This window comes from Grampus griseus (assembly GCF_964374135.1).
Source record: "Grampus griseus genome assembly, chromosome: 16".
Classification (NCBI taxonomy): domain Eukaryota; kingdom Metazoa; phylum Chordata; class Mammalia; order Artiodactyla; family Delphinidae; genus Grampus; species Grampus griseus.
The window spans coordinates 15,051,497-15,073,584 of NC_139010.1; the positions used below are offsets into that span (position 1 = coordinate 15,051,497).

General features: G+C 40.2%; 1 protein-coding gene across 1 annotated transcript in view; it reads right to left on the bottom strand.

The window, feature by feature from the left end:
• ANK3 (ankyrin 3) overlaps nt 1–22,088 on the bottom strand; it is a gene marked incomplete at its 5' end in the record, with an annotated part of 329,024 nt that overhangs the window by 74,907 nt on the left and 232,029 nt on the right. The window contains 4 exon segments of the mRNA XM_082673732.1: nt 1,442–1,502; nt 1,603–1,609; nt 1,613–1,838; nt 7,149–7,255. Of these exon segments, the coding sequence (XP_082529858.1) occupies nt 1,442–1,502; nt 1,603–1,609; nt 1,613–1,838; nt 7,149–7,255 (401 nt within the window).

Below are 22,088 nucleotides of genomic sequence, written 5' to 3' on the forward strand. Positions count from 1 at the left end.
TTTGAAAAATTTTTTATAATCCCTTTATTTTTCAGTGGGTAAGAACAAAATCAACTATTTCTAATAGTGTTAGTAATTTCAAGAGTTAGTAAGATGTTCACCTTAGTTTTTAACCACACCTGGTGATCAGACATTAAATTTTTCTTTTTTTGAAAACTAGATACAATCTTTGCAGGTTAATGCATCAGATACTGTCACTCTATATATTTCAGGAATGTGGCTTTGTGTATGACATTCAACAGTATTGGAGAGGAGAAATGAACAAGGGTCTGGGACCAAGGTGAAAGCCAAGCATAACTTTTCATAACAGGTTTCTTCATGCAGACTGCCAATGCAAACACACCAATCAGACAGATAAGCAGACAGACAAATACCGACACATTTCAGCTTAAACAGAACAAAACAAAACAATTTAATAACTTTAGTAGAATATGCTACCTGCTGCCTATTGGATTTTCTTTAAATATCTTGTATTCCCAACATTTTTTCAAAATCAGTTTACTTATTGATGACTTGTCCTTCTCACAGCCCATAAGTACTTTTTTAAAAAAATGCAACTCCACACACATACATATATATATACAGGTATATATATATATATATACACATATATATCATTTACAGCAAATGTTGATTCAAAGCCTGCATATATCTTCTTTTACACTGGGTTAAAATTAGACTATCAGTCTGTCTTAAAAACTATCAGCGTCAGTTGAAACATTTCAAATTAAAGCAAGGTTTACAGAAGCACAGAGTTATGAAAGCAGAATGCTCGCAGTGAATTCCACATGCTTGAAAAGCACAAGAGAGGTAGCGGTGCTGCATTACGTCAAGCCACTATGATTTTTTTTTCTTCTTTCAGTGACACACATCAACTGAAAGCATTAAAAACCAAAAATAAAATTAAGACAAGAATAAGACCATGGGTGTGACAGAAAAAAATTGAAAATGGAAAAAGAATTGTAGACATTCTGTATCTTGTCTATAAAGATCCTACCCAATAAATTTTGTTCCTTGAGGCCCAAGCTGCAGGATTCGGCTAACCAAGCTCTCACCCTCATTTACAGGGGGAGGATTGGTAGGAAGATGCAGTTTACTGAATAACATCCATGCAGCAGGAAGAGAAACAAGAAGGGGAAACTGTGAACAAACTGTCCGTCACGACAGAGCCTGCCTGATTTGCACCCAAGTGCCACCTCAGAAAATAAATGCATTTTTTCCTTTTGTAAAATACAATATCACAATGGATTGTTCCCCAAAAAATGATCATTAAAAAGACATGTACCCAAAATAGCCATTTATTCAACGTGGGATATATAAGAGTGGTGCCTTGACTTCCACAGGGGCCGCTGGGGTTCCGTGCACTCACTGAGCAGAGAACATGCTTCTCGGTTAGTAAAACCTTTGGCCAGCAAACTGAGTTAAGGAAGTACCAGCCTACCAGCTTTTCAGAGAATTACACAGCTTTGTGACCTCTGATACTACATGAAGGCTGTACTGGACTGAAATGGTCCAACTCAACAGATTTAACTGTTAACTACTTGAGCTGACAAGGGTAAAGAAAATCAGAGATGTGGTACGAGGGCCAAGATGAAAACTGACAAATGACTTACCCTAAAAATTGTGCCCCTGCAGGACCCATTTCTACCAGCCTACTGGCTAATCCCTCTCCTTCCACCATGGGGGGTGGGTTGGCCAGTTTATGTCTCTTTACCAAACGGCAGGTGATACGGGTGGGGGCAGTGCACTTGCGAGGAGGAATGATGATTCTCATCCCGTGGTGCCGGCTTCCCCTCATGGAGCCGCCTCTTGCATCCACCATAAAGCTAACCAGAAACCTGCAGGGGGGAAGATCAGAGGCCAAATCAAGGAGAGACAGAAGCCGTTTTCACAGCAAGTTTGGAAACTGAATGTTAAAGTGACAGACAAGGTAGCTATCATTCCCCCTCTTTAAGAATACATTGGAAGTAAATACAGTGGAGTCACATCAAACATGCATTTGACTTGTGAACTGAGCAAAAAAGTACAACACGACACTTTATTTTTTGATGGCTCGTGGCCTCCGAACAGAAGCCAACCACTGTCAGATGCTCAAACTGAAGGAAGAGTGACTGTTTCAAAGTTGGGATAAAAACTGGCTATTAAACGACTGTCTTGCATTTAAAAACAAACCCACCATATGTGGTCCCTGTGGGTGGTTTAAGTTTACATTCAAGGGTCATTTTAACTATCAATGGTTTCAGCCATGTGCTGACTATGGAATCTCTCCCCCTCAACAAGTAAGATGAAACTCCACAGTATGTCTTAAACATGTACAACTCATAAAATGAATGTATCTTTAATCATACCAACACTCTAATTTTTACTATTCTCACAAAGCAGAAAATAAGAATAAAAGCAGAAGGTGACTAAAGTTTTACTAAGGCAATTTTGATGGAAAGGGGTTTAATCTTTTCAATATCAATTTGGCTTAAAAACTGTTTAAAATAGCCTACATTTGAGTATCTGTATAGCAATACAAAAATGATTGAACAGACTTTTTAGAAAATATCTCTAAGTTATATACTTCTGTCATTGGCTGTTATATTAAAGCTAGGGAGGAAAAATTATTTGTCTGCATGTAGCTGTGAAGATGTAAAGAATTAACTGTGTCATATTTGGGTAATATCTTTTAAAAAAATTTTATTGACGTATAGTTGATTTACAATGTTGCATAAATTTCTGCTGTATAGCAAAGTGATTCAGTTATACATATATATATTCTTTTTCATATTCTTTTCCATTATGGTTTATTACAGGATATTAAATATAGTTCCCTGTGTTATACAGTAGGTAGGACCTTGTTGTTCATTCCTCCCATGTATAACAGTTTGCATCTGCTAACCCCAAACTTATTTGGGTAATATCTTGATTCCTATCATGTGTTCATGAAAAAAAGACCTCCGTGACTCCTCCCACCACTGTCACCGTGTTGTAAAGCACTCTGATGAATGTAAACCAATGAGCCCAACATATGGAAGAGTGCAAGTCAGAGACTGGGGAACAGAAACATGTATTTTTGCATTCTAATTTTCACATGTGAAAATATGCTTATTAGTGGAAGAGCACCAAATGTTGATATTTAGAAAATTGAATACCTACAGGATTTGAGCGGGGGTGGGGGGGGGCGCGGAAGGGGGATAATCCCATCCATCAAAATCCTCTACTATTTACTCTTCTAAAAAACAGTTCTAACATCCTACAAATAGATTTCAGACCTTGCTTGGCGGTCCTAGCTGGAGACCCTTTCCTAAAGAGTGATGCCTCCTGACCTCGGAACAGTAACCTCTTCAACAAAGCAAATGGACCCACCATCCCCATGGAGAGAATCAAGAGCATGGGGATCACTTTTCAGCCTATCAGATTTTCAGAACCAACTCTGGTCATCAGTGAGGTGGAATCAACTTCACACCCTTTTGCTCATTTTGGATTTAGCTGTTCTCCTCTGGATTAATTAATGGTTTCATACGTTTTTGATATCATTATACATACTTTGAGAGACCAGAACTACTAGGATATTCAAAGTATGAGGGCAAGAGACTGAATCTCTCAAAAACAAAACAAAACAAAAATCACTCCTCCCTAGTGAAAGACAAAGATACTTGTTCACTTGTACAAGTGTCCAGATGAATTGTCTCCAGTGTTGAATGATAAAAGGGTCACTTGAAACTGCTTTGGGGAGCCTATACTTTTTTAGACATATACATACTTAACAACTACTTTTATTCAGTAATAAAGACAATGTGGCATATTATAAGGAAGCCCAACACAAAAATCTCATCTTTCCCAGCTTCCAGTAGTTAAAAATCAACTCGTGCTTGGGACTAAGAGTAACAGAATGAATTACAAATGATTCAAGATAAACTCTGGGTTTGAAAATGCAGTTGTATTAGTATTGATACAGATAAACACTGGAGTGTTTACACTGAGAGGGCTGTGTTTGCCCTGGCAACAAACAGCTGAGTCTCACTAATACAGATAATAATTCAGATCAGGTTTTGTCTCGTTCACTGCTTAACCTACAGAGCTGAGCACAGTTCCCATACATAATCAGCACACAGTAAATGTTTATTGAATAAACCAATGAACAAAACCATTTTGTTAAGTGTGCTCAGAAACTGCCTAGGTCAGACTCGGTTACTAACACTGAAAAAAAATATATACATATATAAATATTATATATATATAAAGTCTATATATATAAAGTGAAGGTAGTGTAAGAAGGTTACCAGTGTCAATATAAAAATACCCCAGCTACAAAGAATATCAGAACCAAATGGAAAAACCATGGCTTAGAAGATTTTAATAAAATTGGAAGAATCTCTTTGGGTTCTGTGTAGCAACCAGTGCATAGTTGGTGATCATTACTGATTATTTGTTGTTCTATGGTTTTCAGTTTTATAGAGCGAAAAGACTGAGGAAAGATGGGAGTAGATGTTTAAGCCCGATATTGAGTCCTGTTACTCAACAGCATTATGAAATACAGTGATTTGTTTTCTAAACTCATCCCTTACATATTGTATGCAAAATAAAATTTCATGCAATATAATTTATAGAAACAAATGAAAAGGTGATATTTAATCATATTCATTGTATCTTATTAACATTTAAACTAAAGCAGGAATTCTACAAATGATCCTAAAACTAACACATGAATGAATGTTTCTAGCTTTAGGAACAGCAGGATGACAAATGCTGATACACTACAGACACTGACACAATCTAACTGTGGGAAAAATTCACATAAATTAAAAATACAAAAAGGGATGGTTCACATAAAAGACACAGTTATCACCTTGAATCATACTGAGGAAGTGGAGAAGAATAGCTGCAAAATAATTTAGAAAGCAAATGGGAAAAATTAATGTAAGATAATTAGAAGCAAGCAACAGAAAATGTCAATGATAAGCAAAGGAAAAATAAAAACCATCAGAAAATGAAACCAAGGCATTTGGCATTTGTGGGACAACTTGGAAAAAGATTTGCCTTAAATGGCTATATATAAGCTACACCATAGACCTGGCATTAGTGAACTATTTCCAAGTGTATACCAAGTGTATATTTTCCTTTTCAAATAAGCCCAATTAGCTGCCATTACTTTTCCTTTCCTGCAAAAGTCTACTGTCTTCAGTGAATTCAAAGGGAAGGAGACATTAGTTGCCTATTCACATACTACACTGCCTCCAGTGCAGGGGAAAGCTCGTTTCTGATTTTCTTATCCTATGATCCCTCACCTTCTCAATTTACTAAATTAAACCCTAGTGCTTTTCTTTCCTATGTAGACTATGAAGTGCTGGTTCTAGATTGTTGTCACATGGTGGCAATTCACCAAGTTTGGTTCAAAAAACTCTTCAGTATGTTTGCCCACTTAATGAATGTATTCTGGGTGTTTTTGTTTTTTTAATTTATTTAATTAATTAATTTATCTTTGGCTGCGTTGGGTCTTCGTTGCTGTGCGTGGGCTTTCTCTAGTTGCGGGGAGCAGGGGCTACTCTTCACTGCGGTGCATGAACTTCTCATTTCAGTGGCTTCCCTTGCTGTGGAGCACAGGCTCTATCTAGGTGCGCGGGCTTCAGTAGTTGTGGCACACAGGCTCAGTAGTTGTGGCTTGTGGACTCTAGAGCATAGGCTCAGCAGTTGTGGCGCATGGGCTTAGTTGCTCCGCAGCATGTGGGATCTTCCCGGACCAGGGCTTGAACCCGTGTCCCCTGCAATGGCAGGTGGATTCTTAACCACTGTACCACTAGGGAAGCCCTGTTCTGGGTGTTTTATATTTTCCTTCTCAACTTTTTTTTTTTTGGTTTGTTTTTTGCTTTTGCAATTTTAGACCCAAATACATCTACTATAAATCGTGTAACTATTTTAAGCAGTTTAAAATGTAATATTACTATAATTAAAGCTTTTTCTAACTGAATTAAAGAAATGTAATATTAATGATTCAAAGACCACCATGTAGTTTATAAGGCACTTTCATGTGAATTATTTCCATTTAAATGACATTGCAGTGACTTGTTTTTCACAATTGTGGTGTTACAAGCCACAATTGTGTAAGAATACTTTAAATAACCTGCAGCATTACTTGGAGTCTAGGACTTTTCCTCTGTAAAATGGGGATAATGAGTAAAGCCTATCTCAGTGTCATTTTAAGGTTCAAATAAATATTAAATAAGATAATACATGTAAAAGATTTAGCACAATGCCAGATACATGAAAAGCACTAGGTAGGTTAGCCATTACAATTTATTGTAATTAAAAGCAGCAAAAAATACTTCATAAAATATATAAGGCACTTCACAAATGTTAATTATTGTTAATTTATTTAATTCAGAATTAAATAAATTGAATCTGCACTTGTCCTGGATCACAACTAATTTATGGCCTAAATGTCAATTTCAGAGGTGAAAATACTTTGAAATTTTCATCATCTTAATGAATTATTTCGATTCCATTTGTATGCGAATCAATTATCCCACGTTTAATTACCTATAATAGGCTAAGAATCCAATATCTACAAATACAATAATTATCAATTCAGCAATTGAAGCAGGTCACCTTTTAGCTGCCTGCCTCAAATTTGCTGACTAACAGGGCAGCAACAAGGAGCCTGTTTGATGTGGTTTTTACTATAGCACTTCCAGGGTACACACATTGGTACATTCACTTTTTCTTTTCTTTTAAAAATTCATTTATTTAAAAAATTTTTTAATTTAATACAGCTTCATTATAATTTTATTTCAGGAAAATCAGATACTCAGAAAAAAACTTCATTTGAATAAAGTAAAATTAAGAGAAATGACTATATTAAAATTTTTTTTATTGAAAAGGAAAATTAGAGAGCTAAAAGTAGTGCCAGAATAGCCAGGAAATGGTTGTGCACCTTATTAACTTCCTTTCTAACACGGTGCTTTTACCAATAAAAATAGAAATGCAGATTTGTTTAGCAAAAATATTTACTAATGACTTACAAATATATACCACATATACTCACTAATGAAGTCCTTTAGAAGATCAATATCTCATACATGTGGAGCTTGTCAATATGAATTTATAACTGCAAATAGTAAGTGCAATGTTAATTTAATAGGAAAAGTGACTTTTTGGTTACTTACCCAGAATGAACAGGACTTGAGACAAGATTGACATTGTCCAAGGTGTCTGCAGCCCAGCTGTAATGTCTAAGAGAATCTGAATCAAATTCTCTTGTGAATGTTAGATGCTGAAAAATAAAACGATATATTGTGTCAACAACCCATCCAAGACAGTGGTTTCTCTGTACGTACAAAATACACCTGTATGTCTCCATAGTCCAGATAGTCTAACATTCAAAGTAAGCATATATATATATATATATATATATATATTTTTACAGTTGCCCCTTCGTATCCTCGGGTGATCAGTTCCAGGACACCCCCCGCCCACCCATCCCCGTGGATACCAAAATCCGGAGATGCTCAAGTACCTCATATAAAATAACTAGTGTCATTGGCCCTCTGCATCCATGGGCCTGACTGTACATTCCTCCACAGGTCTACATTGAAGTTTCAAGAATTAGAAATAAAGTTCATTGATATGCTGTATTATCTCAATCTTTTAAGAAACCATCTTGAGTAACTGGCATGGCACAAGGAATATCACAGAAGTAATGCTAACCATGATTTTAAGTACTTCAACAATCTCTAAATTAATCTGACAATTGTAAATTTCTTTTCCGAATCTCAAAATAAAAATAAAAAAATTCAATCTTGATGACTTCTGTTTCCAAGTGGGGTGGAGAAGCCAGCAGCAGCCTAGTGCTGTGCTAAGCACAACAGATAAGTGTGGAAATCATCTCTGCGGGCAGCAGAGAACAACTGAGGTGCAAAACTGAGGAGCTATATTTGGAGAGGTGGTTACCTGGAAGAGTTGAGTTTTTTGTTGCCATTTTTAACTTGGGGGCATTTGTCAATTACCAGTGCAGACAGAATTTGGGCTTTGTGCCTACAGGGGCTACCTGCTGGGGAACAGAAAAACCAAGGGAGTTTTGGTGGAGAGTTGGGTGGCCTCAGGCATGTTACAGATTTCCATTCAGAACATTTGCTAAATGCTGGGGCTGGGGCTTCCCTGGTGGCCCAGTGGTTAAGAATCTGCCTGTCAGTGCAGGGGACATGGGTTCAAGCCCTGGTCCGGGAAGATCCCACGTGCCACGGAGCAACTAACCCCGCGAGCCACAACTACTGAGCCCGCGAGCCACAACTACTGAAGCCCGCGCGCCTAGAGCCCACGCTCCACAACAAGAGAAGCCACCGCAATGAGAAGCCCATGCACCGAAATGAAGAGTAGCCCCCGCTCGCTGTAACTAGAGAAAACCTGAGTGCAGCAACGAAGACCCAACACAGCCAAAAATTAAAATAAATAAATAAAATTAAACTAAAAATAAATAAACAAACTCTGGAGCTGTGCAGAACAGGAAGCTAAAAAACTAACCAGAAAATCTCTGTAAAGCATAACAGAGCTTTTGGGCAGTTTCATGAGAAAAAGATTTAGAGTGTGAGACTTGGAAGGGGAGGGGACCCGAAGATCATACCAGAATTTCAAATAAGGACCCTGAAGGGCCAGGGACAGACCAGAGGTAGCCTGAGATTTACCAGGGCTGCGAACCAGCCTCATTTCAGCAAAATCTTGATTGGATGAGAAGAATCAGCCACCACTCTTTGCCTGGCAGAGGGATGGTGAATCCTCTTTGAAGGAATATTATCATCACTGGGTGTGACGTGTCTACAAACTTGTTTTTATACATCATGTCCAGCATGCAATGAAAGCATGGCCAGAGCACGTGAGCAAAAACAAAAACAAAACAAACCCAGATACTATAAACAGACTCCCAAGTGATCCTACATTTTGAAGGAAGTTAATAAGAACTTTGATTATAGTTATCATAATAACTATGATTAGTATGTTTAAGAAAATAGGAAAAAAGATAGAGAAGAGAAATGAAAAGGTGGATGATTCAACAGAGGACTGGAATATACGTAAGAAAATCAAATGGGCCTTTGTTCAGTTCTAAGTATAATGTCAGTTCTTAAACACAATAGGAAAACAGGGTTAATATATGGAAGTGTTAATGGAAAAATATAAAAAATGAAGGGTAGATTTAAAAAAAATTTTTGTTTTATATTGGACTATAGTTGATTAACAATGTTGTGCTAGTTTCAGGTGTACGGCAAAGTGATTCAGTTATACGTGTACATATATCCATTCTTTTTCAAATTCTTTTCCCATTTAGGTTGCTACAGAATACTGAGCAGAGTTCCCTGTGCTCTACAGTAGGTCCTTCCTGGTTATCCATTTAAAATATAGTGGTGTGTATATGTCAAGCGTAGATTTTTTTAAAGAATGGAAAATACAGAAAATAGTATGAGACGTAGAACACAGTGAAAGGTTTTAACGTGTGTGTAACTGGACTCTCGGAAGTAGAAGAGGAGAATAAGGTAGGGGCTATGTTTGAAGAGAGAATGGCTAAGAACGTTCCAAATCTGATGAGAGATGTTGGCTCACACACCAAAAACGAAATCAATCTCAATTTTCGTCCTTCTAAAGATCTGCTTTCTACTGAAACCCCAGTAAAATGACAGTCAAGAATTCACACACACACACACACACACACACACACACACACACACACAGGCAAAGAGAATAAGAGAAGACATCAACAGAAAAACAAGGATTGGTTGAAAGTCTCTCTAAAAAGGGATCTGATCTCCATAATCCCCTCACTGATTTATCAATTGCCAAATAACTTACCCCCCATCAACCCTGGCAGAAATCTAGAGGCACAGAAACCAGAGGCAGAAGATTAGAGGGTCAGAGGCACCATAATGAAAATGGAGATTAACTGAAAGTTTATGTAATGAATGTTCAGACCCAGCCTTCTACCTTTACTGGTCTCCCAGACAGACAGTTAGGGACAGAGCCTTGAGGCAGAAAATGGGGAGTCTTCTCTGGGATTTTCCAGTGAAATGTCCCAGACTTATTACTTCAGTGGAAATCACAGGTGCTAAGCCCTGAACCATGCAGAGAGCATCCCATAAGCTTAGTACTCAGTCATCAAAAGCTACCCCAAGCAATTGTCTCTAGAGAGGAGAAGTTGAGGGCTGAAGGTGTACGTGGGGATGCTCTTTTTAATCCTATTGAGTATGTCTTGTAAAAGAACATGACTTTTTTTGTTTCTTTCCCAAATGGAGAAGGACCTTTATTTGAACGGTTAATTCTCACGTGTTGCAACAGCCAAAGATCACCCGGCAAAGAATATTCTTTGCCCAGAGTGTTGCAGACAGGGGAAATCTTCATGTGCCTCTTTCCTTTTAAACACCAGATCCTATGGCCAGGCCAAGATATTTGGAAGCAAATTGTGAGCCCGTGTGCCAGCTGGGGGCCTGCTGAGACAAAGGGAAGATGCTCGCTGGCCAGAAGACCCTTAATCCAGTCGGAGCGACTTTAACACATTCATTTCCACGCTGCTTGGATCTTTCCTTGAAGATGCTACTCCAAAAAGATCTTTCCTGCTTGCTATCAGCTTAGTCACAGTTTTAGATTGAGCTATAGCTCACAGGTTGTATAAATCTAGGCCAGCTGAGGGGAAAATCTCCACAGGGTTCCGTCTAAGGTATAAATAAACAGGTGATGACTTTTTATTCGTGTGTGTAAGGTTCATAATAAGAAAACTTAAATTTTAAAAATTACTGTGAATTACAAAGATTAAAAAAATAGCCCTGGGCTTCCCTGGTGGCGCAGTGGTTGAGAGTCTGCCTGCCGATGCGGGGGACACGGGTTCGTGCCCCGGTCTGGGAAGATCCCACATGCCGCGGAGCGGCTGGGCCCGTGAGCCATGGCCACTGGGCCTGCGCGTCCGGAGCCTGTGTTCCGCAATGGGAGAGGCCACGGCAGTGAGAGGCCCGCGTACCACAAAAAAAAAAAAAAGCCCTGAGATCAAATGGAACAATAATTTGCAGAGCACTTATGTGTAAGTCACTGTCCTGCCTAGATCCTAGGAAAATGCGAAAATGAATGAGGAGCAGCCGTCTGTGCCTTCGGTGAGAGAGGACACATCTGGTGGATGGGTATGCGATCAATGGCGTTAACAAGAGTTTACAGAACTAGGGTCCTAACCCCCAAAGATGAATACGTCACTTCAGAAAGTTCCCAAATTCTTTATGGGTCAACCAAAGATTAGGTGTTGGTTTCATCTGGCCTTATTTACCAATTTTACTGACTTTTTTTTTTTTTTTTTGCGGTACGCGGGCCTCTCACTGCTGTGGCCTCTCCCGTTGCGGAGCACAGGCTCCAGACGCGCAGGCTCAGCGGCCATGGCTCACGGGCCCAGCCACTCCGCAGCATGTGGGATCTTCCCGGACTGGGGCACGAACCCGTGTCCCCTGCATCGGCAGGCGGACTCTCAACCACTGTGCCACTAGGGAAGCCCCCAATTTTACTGACTTTTAAAGACCCCAACCAACCCACCCTCAGAGTGGGGCAAAATATGTAATATAAAGTAGGCGGTGCTGCTCACTTTATTTTTCAGCAAACTGCAATTCCTCCATTTGGGGCAGCCCTAAGGCTATTTTCCAAAAGACCTATTCTTTTTCAAGTTCTAAGCAATAAATAATATCACTCCTCTTTGGTAATTACAGTAAATTATTTACCTTTGGTGCTCTTAGAAACATGCACTGGCGACATTAATTATTGAAACAATGAATTGTATCCCACAAAAAGGTATGGTCGCCGTCATGTAATATTTATCGAGGCTGGGGTGTGCCAGCACATGGGGATCCCTTTGACTCCTTTCTAACTCCCCGACTCTCACACCTCCTAGTCACTCACAGGAACTTTGTCATAACACAAATGAGCAAATGTAGAATCCATTAAAAGACTTGTTCAAAGCAATGAGCCATAGGTCCCGATATTTGTCCCAGTTTTTCTTTTTTTCCATAGAGTTTTGCAGAGGCTGATGGGCAGGCCTAGCAATTTTAATAACCTAAATATAGACAAATAAAATGCTCTTCCTACAATGCATCCACCGAGACACAAAAATAAGGCACTCCATCTGAGCCTATGATCTTTAGAGAGATGAAGTGGTAGCTTCATTTGCAAGCTACCTGTCTCTGAACACTCTTTTCTACAGACTAATGTTTACTTAAAACAGAAACGTGCCGTTTGAACTGCTTACTTATTGTAGTCAACAATATGAATTTCAAGATGTTGTGACACGTCATTGTACCTGGTACCATGGTACCAGGAGAAGCTCTTCTTCTGTTTGGTTACTGAACCAATAGACATTTAAAATGATAAAAAGGTCACTACGTGTGATGATGGTTATAAAAGATGAACTAGAGATGGCTCTTAAACTTCCCACAGCAAGTAGGGGTGCCCCCAGGGCTTCATGGAAAAGACTGGCTTTAGACCTGAGGCAAAGACTTGGATTTGAAAACTGCCTTTGCCATTTGTGAATAGAGAGCACTTCTTTCTCACTCCTAAGCTTTCCATCTTAGAAAGGCAACTCAATTGTGTCACTGTGGGCCTCGCCCTGTCCCTTAATGTTCAGGAAATGTGATTTCTTTATCTAAGTGGTAGATTTGGGAAAGGTAGCTGGGAAGGCTCCTCTCAGATCCAATTTTCACTCTCACGGGCCTGAGCTTGGTCACAGAGGGCAGACATCCCCCTTCTGCTCCCCTAAACAGACCTCCGTGAGGGGGCTGCCTGCCCTGGGTCACTGATGCTGGCCACTGGGTAGGGGGTCTGCTCACTTCAGGGGTTCAGTTACCAAGCCCACTTGGCTCAGACACTCAGCCAGCCCTCAACCTGGCCTCCATCAGGAATAAAGGAGGTATTTTGCCTTTGACTGTTCTTTTTCTTTATGTATTAAAAGTCCCCTTGGAGATGCCCCAACATTACTTACTGCTTTTATGATCCTTAGAATGTCTCTTAACTTTTCTCAGTCTCAGTTTCCTCATTTTCAAATTGATGATTGGTTGATAGGAAGATTAAATGAGAACGTACACCAGAAGTCTGGCACCACGGCCAGGGCTGGCAGGCTGTGGTTGCTTCTACTTTTCAAAGGATTTTCAAAGGACATAAGTATGATCGCTTCTATTTTTCTTTTTTTTTTTTTTCAGTGGCTCCTACTTTTCAAAGGACTTTTATTTATGTGAGCTCATTTGTTAAAATCTGATAATTTGTGGAGAAAGCAGAGCAAAAACAAACATATCCAGGGCCAGCACTGGTCCTTTACAGTTATATACACAGGATGCCTATATGAAATCAACACAGCCCGTTCAGTTAGAAGGACGCACCTTCTAAATGCCTAAGTCTTATTTATTGACTCAAAACCATTTAAATGTCATATTAACAGCAATACTGCAACCTACTCTGTCAACTCAATGTCAGGGACTATCCTAGGCCTTTACATTACTTTGTTCTTTGACTCTTCAGGACGGAGTGGCCTTGGGAGATAATATACCATTTTACAAATGAGGAAACTGAAGTTCAGAGAGAGACTTGAAACATTTGACAACACAAAGTGAATACCCGGTGCTGCGTGGCTTTAGTAGGACACTACGTTAAGGAAAAGTTCACACTGACTTAAGAAGACCTTTTACTCCCAAGTCAAAAATGATTATGAATAAGCACATCATTTTTCATCTTGAAAGTGATATCAAGGATACTATTAAAATCAAAATGCACATTACTCAATAGAGTCCAACGCCTGACTAATGATGATATCACTGTCTCCAAGAGGTTCATACTTTCCCAAAATAGTTTCTCACTAGCCCTGTTCATCAGAGAAAAGAGGAGAGCAAGCACACACTGACCTCACCAATGAGGACACACCCAAATGCCCAGGACTGGAAATAAATGTCCAGGCACAGAAGAAAAGAGGTAGAAGGCAAGAAAGTACTTGCAAGGAAAAGAAAAAGAAATCCAGTTCATTCCAGTATCAGCTAATTCTCCAGGCTGCTGACTGTCAACCTCCAGTGCTGGATGACACCAGTTAAGGTCCTTGTCTGTCCGCTTGGCTACCCCTGGCAGAAGGTGGTCCTGCGGATGAACTGGTGGTCTTGATATTGCTAATGTTACCGGCCCCAGGTAAAACTCACAGCAACAGGTCCCACGGAGAATGAAGTGCATCTAATCTGAAAAACTAAACACGATCTAGTTGGGAAACAGCTGGATGATGTAACCAGACTGGGAGCCCAGGAGAGCAAAGGCTTCTCAAAGTCAATACCCAGCACTCGGTGGCTTTAGTAGTTATCCTTGTCAAGGATAACTTGAGCCTGTGGCCACACATCGGACAGGGCCAGGGCAGGGGGACCCATGTGGGTGTCAGATCCCCTAGACAGTTGGGCTGCATCACTTCATAGACCAGTGAGTGGAAGGTCAAAAAACCTCACTGAAAAAAACCTCATTTCTGCATATGAGTAATGGGTGGATAATGTTAACTGCCCCAACTCACCATAAGAATGGAATGACCCAAGGAATATGAAAATTCTAAATTGCTATGCAAACAGAATCACAGATAATAATAATAATCTTGATGCTCCCAGATGTTTTATAATTGAACTTATTTCTTAAATTTATATAACACTGTGGCCCCGTATATAGCTTTTTAGGATGGTGTATGTTTGATCAGAGTATAGGGAGTAGCCTGCTGGATTAACAAATAATAGTGACCTTTTGGCCGTGACAAAATACTTGTCTAAACGCTGACTCTTCCAGCTGAATATGCTTCACTCAGGCTGCCGTACTTTGCTTATGAGAGTGGCACTGCAGCCTAGGGCAGCAGCAGAATGGGTTCAAGCAGCCATCAGACCTAAGTTTTATTCTCAGCTGCACCACCAAATGTCACCTAATGTGACAATGGACAAGTAAAACACTCTGTCCCAGGCTCTTTTGTCTGTGAAGTGGTACTGATAATACCTAGTCCGTAAGGTGGCTGAAAGCACAGAGTGAGATGATCCGTTTAATAAAATGTATGACAGGTGCTGCCCTGAGTACTATAATTATCATGATCTATGGCAGATACTGAGTGAAATGGCAAACTGCTGCTGAAATAGACAGTAGGTCTGTCTGGACATCCACCACAACTATCTGGAAATATTCTTTTAAGAAATGGATTCCATCTTAAAAGAAAAAAAAGTCTAATTCATAGTAACAGAGAATAGAATGGTGGTTACCATAGGCTGGGGGGTGGAGGAAAAGAGGAGATATGGATCAAAGGGGACACACTTTCAGTTATAAGATGAAGAAATTCTGGAAACCTGATGCATGGCACGGTGACTGCAATGAATAAAAATGTATTCTATACTTGCAATTTGCTAAGAGAGTAGATCTCAAGTGTTCTCACTACACTCCCAAAAATGGTAATTATGGGAGGTGACTGATGTGTTAGTTAGCTTGACCATGGACATAATTTCACAACGAAGACATATTTCAAAACATCATGTGTACCTTAAATTCCATAAAAGAAAACCTCATTCAAGTAGCAAAATAAAATACAAATTAAGAGCTTACTAAAGCAGGTCTTTTTTTCCCCTAAAGTATTTCTTTTCTTGAAATCAACTCTTATAACCCCCAAGACTTATTTGAGACCAGAATACAAACCAAAATGAAGTTACGTTCTGGAGATTTCCAAATCGGATTGATTTCAAGATAATTTAGCTACTAACTTCAACAAGAGAAGGTGAATCAAGGTCAGCATAGAAGCTGAGAGCGTTAACACATCAGCATCCGGCTCAAGACATCCACATGAACTGTACTACCTTAAGTTACAACACAAACCTCTCTGCATTAAAAAAAAAAAAAAAAAAATCTGTAATCTTGATGACCAATCTGTGAGAGGTGTTGAGTGGATCACCTAAGTAATGCTGGCAAAGCACCTTGAAGAGGAAAAAGCAGGATATTAAATATCACTAGTCAAAGGTGCTTATCTTCCAAGCGACTATCTCTAGAAAATCTTTAATCCCAGGCTGGTGACCTTCTGCCACCATGCACATTTCTGAGAGCCCTTTAGAAATTAGCTTCAAGGAAAGAAAAAGGAAAGTTAATCTGCCGATGGAGGGGGAAGGGGGCGGGCAGGGGTGGAACGGGGTTGGCAGGGACAGGAGGAAGGATTATTAGCATAACCAGCCTGTTGGGTTGTTCATTCCTCTCCTTTTCTATTACTGAGGTCATGGGAAAGGGCGGGTCTTGAAAAAATAAACATGAATTTCTCCCAAAGAACTCTCCAATTTGCACATTCCTTGCTAATATACCGAGTATTAGTACACAGCACAATATGTAAGTAAACATACATGAGAGCATCCTTAGCCTGCCAAAAGACCAAGTCCAGCCCAAAGGATCTGGAATCCTAGACTGGGAGATAAATGCGAAGAGTTAGGGGTGGCAACAGTTAGGGGTAACAGCTGCTTGAGGTACAGGGAGGCCATCAAGAGGCCTCCACTACTGGCTCCAGGATGATCTCCACTATTACCCAAGAGCCAGTGCAACTGTTCACATACTAGTTTAGTTACATCTTCCAAACTGGTCACCATTGGAAGCCCCGCGACTAGTCCCCTTAGGCACAAACCACGTGGGCGAATCTGTTCTGAAAAGGGAAGTCTGAAAGATGAAAGCAACCTAACGAGAGAGGGACAGGGCCCCACAGCTGCCCCGTTTTCTCTCTTTTTGTAGACACATGGCATGTATGTCAACAGAACTGAAAGGCAATGGAAGATCCTCATTCCTTAGTGATCAACTGGTAAAGAATGCCTTTCTAGATATTTTTGCTGGGAAACACCCAGGTTGCTAGCTATTAAATCACAGCTCATTTTTTAAAATATATTATTTTTCTTTATTCTTTTTTTTTTTTTGAGCTGTGCCACACAGCTTGTGGGATCTTAGTTCCCTGACCAGGGATCAAACCCGGGAGCCCAGCAGTGGAAGCATGGAGTTCTAACCACTGGACTGCCAGGGAGTTCCCTCATTTTCTTTGTATTTAGGTAAAATTAGATTTATTCCTAGAGAGAAAGCATAAACTAACAGAATCTCAAGGTTGAACTGTACTTTGAGATTCTAGAAGACTTTCTACATTGCCCTTGATAGGTGGTTGTTCAGGCCAGGTTTGACCACCACCAAGAACAAGCATATTAGTGAGGACAGAAGCCCAAATTAAACTGGCTTAAGACACCCCAGGGGTGGGGGCAGGTTGAGATTAATGTACTGGCTTATATAGTGGGAAAGTCTGGGGGGTGCAACTTCAGGCATGGCTGCATCCAGCCATGGCTCAGAGATGGTAGGAATTCTTTGTCTTCATGCTCTATCCCCAGGAGCTTTGGGTTTACATCACCTTTACAGCTTAGCAACCCCGAAGGCTAGACAAAATCTCATTAGGCTGGCTGAGATTTTATATCTCACCTCAATGTAATCACTATAACCCAGGACAAGGAATCCTCTGAATGGCCAGGTTTGAGGCCCATCCTTGGGGAAGAGGAGAGGGAGGGGTTCAGCCCCTTCTAAACTACACTGACTGAGAAAAGAGTGGGTGTAGGGGTTTGAGCATCAGATCCTGTCACTGCCACCTAAAGAAGGTGGGATGGGTGTCTGCAGGTGAAAACCCAGGTCCCTAAGTGATTTCTGCTCTTCTCCCATCTTTGAGTAACTGCCAGAAATGATACTGAATTAAATGTTTCTGCCCACAGTACACATCCCAATGACTTGTGGGGTCATTCAAGGGAAGTGTAATTAACTGGGTAGCCTGCACAGTATTTTTAGAGCCCCAGTACACCTTCTACTTCATATCTATGTAAAGGCCAACTATTTCCACTCCTTTAAAGATGGCTTCTATGCCATAATTTTTAGTGTAATAATTTTCTCCATGATTTTCATAACTTGCTGCTGAATATAAGCTGTAACTGTTGTCAGTTCCTTTTAAAGCACATTCAATAAGAACTTAGAAACAAGCATAATGAAGAACATGTGTCTAAATATAAGCTTTCATGCTAACAAAAGGGATACAGAGGATGGTACCGCCCCATGTTAAGAATACTAACAAGCCTGAGATCCTGGAGGGCAGAGTGTGAAGTTCTCCGCTGGCTCCCTTCTCACACTGAATCATGCAGATAGAGAGTGGAGTGGTGTGAAAATATACATGTATAACTGAGTCACGCTGCTCTACAGAAGACATTAACACAACGTTGTAAAGCAGCTATACTTCAATAAAATTTTTTTAAAAAAGGAGGCAAAAAGGAGGCCACCTAGAGCCATACGGCCAGTGATTACCTGCCACTTACCAGCTGTGTCCCCTGGGGTGAGTTACTTCAGCTGTCTGTACCTCAGTTTCTTCATCTTCTTAATGGAGCAGAGAAATGATCTCACAGGGGTTTTTGTGCAACGTAAATGCGTTCATTCTAAACTATGCAGTACTAATTCTAAAACACTTAGAATAGTGCCTGGCACATAGTAGGAGCTGTTTTCAGCACCATCACCACAAGCATCACCACCTTATCTCCCGATGCCACGGCATCTAATGAACAGTATTCCATTTATGTCAATGGGGACTGACTAACCTGGATCATAACACGGCAATTACAAGAGCCACACCAGACAGTTGCTTTCAATAGTTATGTCAGAAGAAATGAAAGAACCTGTCTATTATACTCATCCTCGACAACCAGACTTCACTTGAGAGTAAACCCTGTTCTTTATTACCTCCTATTGGGAAAGGAATGTTTCTTAGAGCAACAGATGTTACTCTAAGACATCCTGACACACACAAATCTCAGCTTATAAAACAAATACGTTAGAGGTTGACTGACCAATATACAAAAAGATCCCAGCCACAGTTGCTTTCAGGCAGTGGTTCCTAACTAAAGGTGCATCCCAGTATCATCTGTGGAATTCTGAAAAACACATGTGCCCAAGAACCCAGCCAGGGAGACTCCAATTCGGTGCACATCTTAATCTCCAAAGAGCCACTTGGGGATTCCAATGTGTGCCCTCAGCTAAGAACTCTGACTAGGAATCAGGGGCTTTCGACTCTGGGTGCATTTAAAAATTGCATGACAAGGCCCCCAGGGCCCCGGAATGAGGAACTGAACAATCATGACCTTAAAGGTTCTCTGGGTGGTTCTTGGGAGCAAGTGGGGCTGAGTGTTCCTGCCTTAAATAATAAAACCTTCTGACAAATGCAAGACATGATTTGTTTACATACACATTTTCAGAAGCATATCTACAGGTGATTCCTGATTACAAGGTAAAGGGAAGGTAAAGGGAAACAGAGTTCATGGATAATCCAATGTCACAGTACAAACATGTCAACTCTTAATATCCATGGGGGAATTAAGTAGTTTACAAACTAATCATGACTAAGGCCCAGCAAGGAATGGGGATGGGCTTCCTTCTCTCAGCCTTACTCCCCAGCTCTGGCCTCCACACCTCTGGCCTCCACACCGGCCTTCAAACCAGCACAGGTTCTTAGGAACATGGGGGTGGCAGGCCTAACCACCCTGGACCTCAACTGTACTTTAACTGTGGTTAATGTGCAAACGGATTAATCAGAAGCAGAATGATAAAGAGGCAACTCTGCTTTGTATGGGTGAACTCTACTCTTGTTAAAAAAAAAAACAAGACTCACGCTAAGTTAATTTTTATTCATTTTTCACCTTTTCTTGTCAAAGCAACTTTAACTGGGCAACGACAAGGCAGTTTTAAATCGGACAGTAAGTCATATATCATTGCTAAATTTAGGAATTTTAAATATTTCAGATTTCTTGCATGCTTTCAGACAAAATCAATACTGCGGACAAACTCCATTTTGAAATTTATCCATGCAGATTTTGAGACATGATAGACATCAACTAATAATTTTTTGTCACTTAATTCTAACATAAAGTGTTTAAATGCACTTCTGAAATAAATGCTTCTCATGAGTCATGCCCAGTGTAACTAGACTCTTCCCTCTTAAAGCCTCTCTTTTGAGGAATTAGCCTTTTTGCTCTCTTCTATGATAAATGAGATATGGGATGAAATAAGTTAATACACCTCTTTCAGAATTTGTTTTCCCCTTTCCTCCAAGTTTTAATTTTAATTTAATTTAATACAAAATAAAAAAGTTGAAAAAGCTGTATATGGAATATTCATATACACTCAGCCTAGATTCAACAATTAACATTTGGCCATATTTGATTTTTTTCTCTCACTCCATGCATACACTTCTGGCTGAACCATCTGAAAATAAATAGCTGACAGAGATTACTTCATTCCTGAAAAATTCAGCATGCATACCCCTGGAAGAGAGATATTCCCTGTATACCTTCAATACTATTATCACTGTTCGGAAAATGAACAATAATTTCCTAACAGTATAGCTTGTACATTTTCAAATGCCCCCCAACTGTCCCTAAAATGTCTTTATGATATTCATATCTTTTTTTCCAAGTCTCCGGTGAATTTATCATGGAGTCATGTGATGTGCTCATTAAACGTGCTCGTTCCATGAGAAATGCCTGTCAGACCACGGATTCTCTGTGGCCATTAAAGAAAGCAGCTTCCTGCTTCTGCAGTTATCAACTTAAGATTTATCTGTAAAGCTTTCAAGGTGTCCTAAGCTCTCCTTTCTTCTGACTGGCCTACAGAGGGTTTGTGATGTCCACAGAGGTATTTTTGAAATTGGAGCAGGAACAAACTATACAAAAGAACATCAGCTTTTCCTCAGACGTTCTCTCTAGCCTTCATTTCTTTTCACGAATCCTTCATTCTGAGTAAACATTGCCCTGCCATTCTACCTGAGTAAGTAGGTCTCGGCGGTAGCTGACAGGTAATGGTGTGAGAACGCTCAGAAGCCTGTTTGTAACCTTGTAGCATCGCAAGCATGTATATTTTACTTTAAGGTGGGTGTGCAGAAATCGAGAGGCTGCGTAACTATGGTGGTAAACGTGGTGGAGATGGTGGTGCAGGTGATGGTGGCAGTGGAGGTGAGGTCACGGCGATAATGGTGGTGGCGGCCTCCATTTCAGGCCCTTGCCCCCCAAACAAGTATATATTCAGAAATATAAACCATGATTAGGGTCAACTGACAATCTGCTACTCCATTACAATAATAGCAGAATGTTCAAGGAATCTCCTTTTACTTGCAGGTGTGTAAGTTTTGTGGGGTTCCCTTAGAGCACAGAGAACTTCACGTATTTCTACACTTTTAAGTGTTAGCAATATATCCACTAACATTTCATTTCAGTTGGGAACATAAAGAGATCAGGATTACCCAACTAGGATAATGACCACGGCCAACCAAGCGGAGAGTTCCTCAGAAAATCTCAACCAATACCTGGGCAACACTTTACACCCAAGAACTTAGCTTCATCATTTGAGATAAGTGCTTTCTCTGGTGCTAACGCCCATTTAAACCACGGCATGTACCTATAATCATTCTACAGAGGGTGTTTTTTGACCAAACACTGAAGAGTCACTGCAGTCAGCTCTGTAAGAGCTGCTTGCTAAGAATGTTCCAGAGAGTATAAAGCATTAACATACGTATTGTAGGTCCTTACGAAGTACAACATACATCTGTGTGTCTGGAAGTCGGCATCTCCAGACAGATGGGAACCCTCAAGGTGTGACGACCCACGGCTTAACCTCTAACCTGGTGATGATAAGTGTTCATCACTTATTCATCTGCCCCAATTTACCTTCATTATGTAGTGAATCAATAAGTCCAGCATAATTTCACCATTTACATTGTTTAAATATTATAGGCCACTTTCAAAATTAGTTTTATGGTCCAGTTTCATCCATCACCAGCTCCTGACTGTGCACATTTAACAGCAGGTATTGTGTGAATCTAGAATAATGACCCATCCTGAGCCCCTACGCAGCAGGACTCTGTTACTGCGTCTTCCTGTAACAAACCAGTATCTATTCAACCACAGTTAACGGAAAGAAGAAATTGCATAAACACCAAATGAACCTAGCAGAGGTTCTAGTAGAAAGCAAAACGCTGGCACGCCTTGAGAAGGCCCATCCCAGGCAGCTTTGAAGCTAAGGGA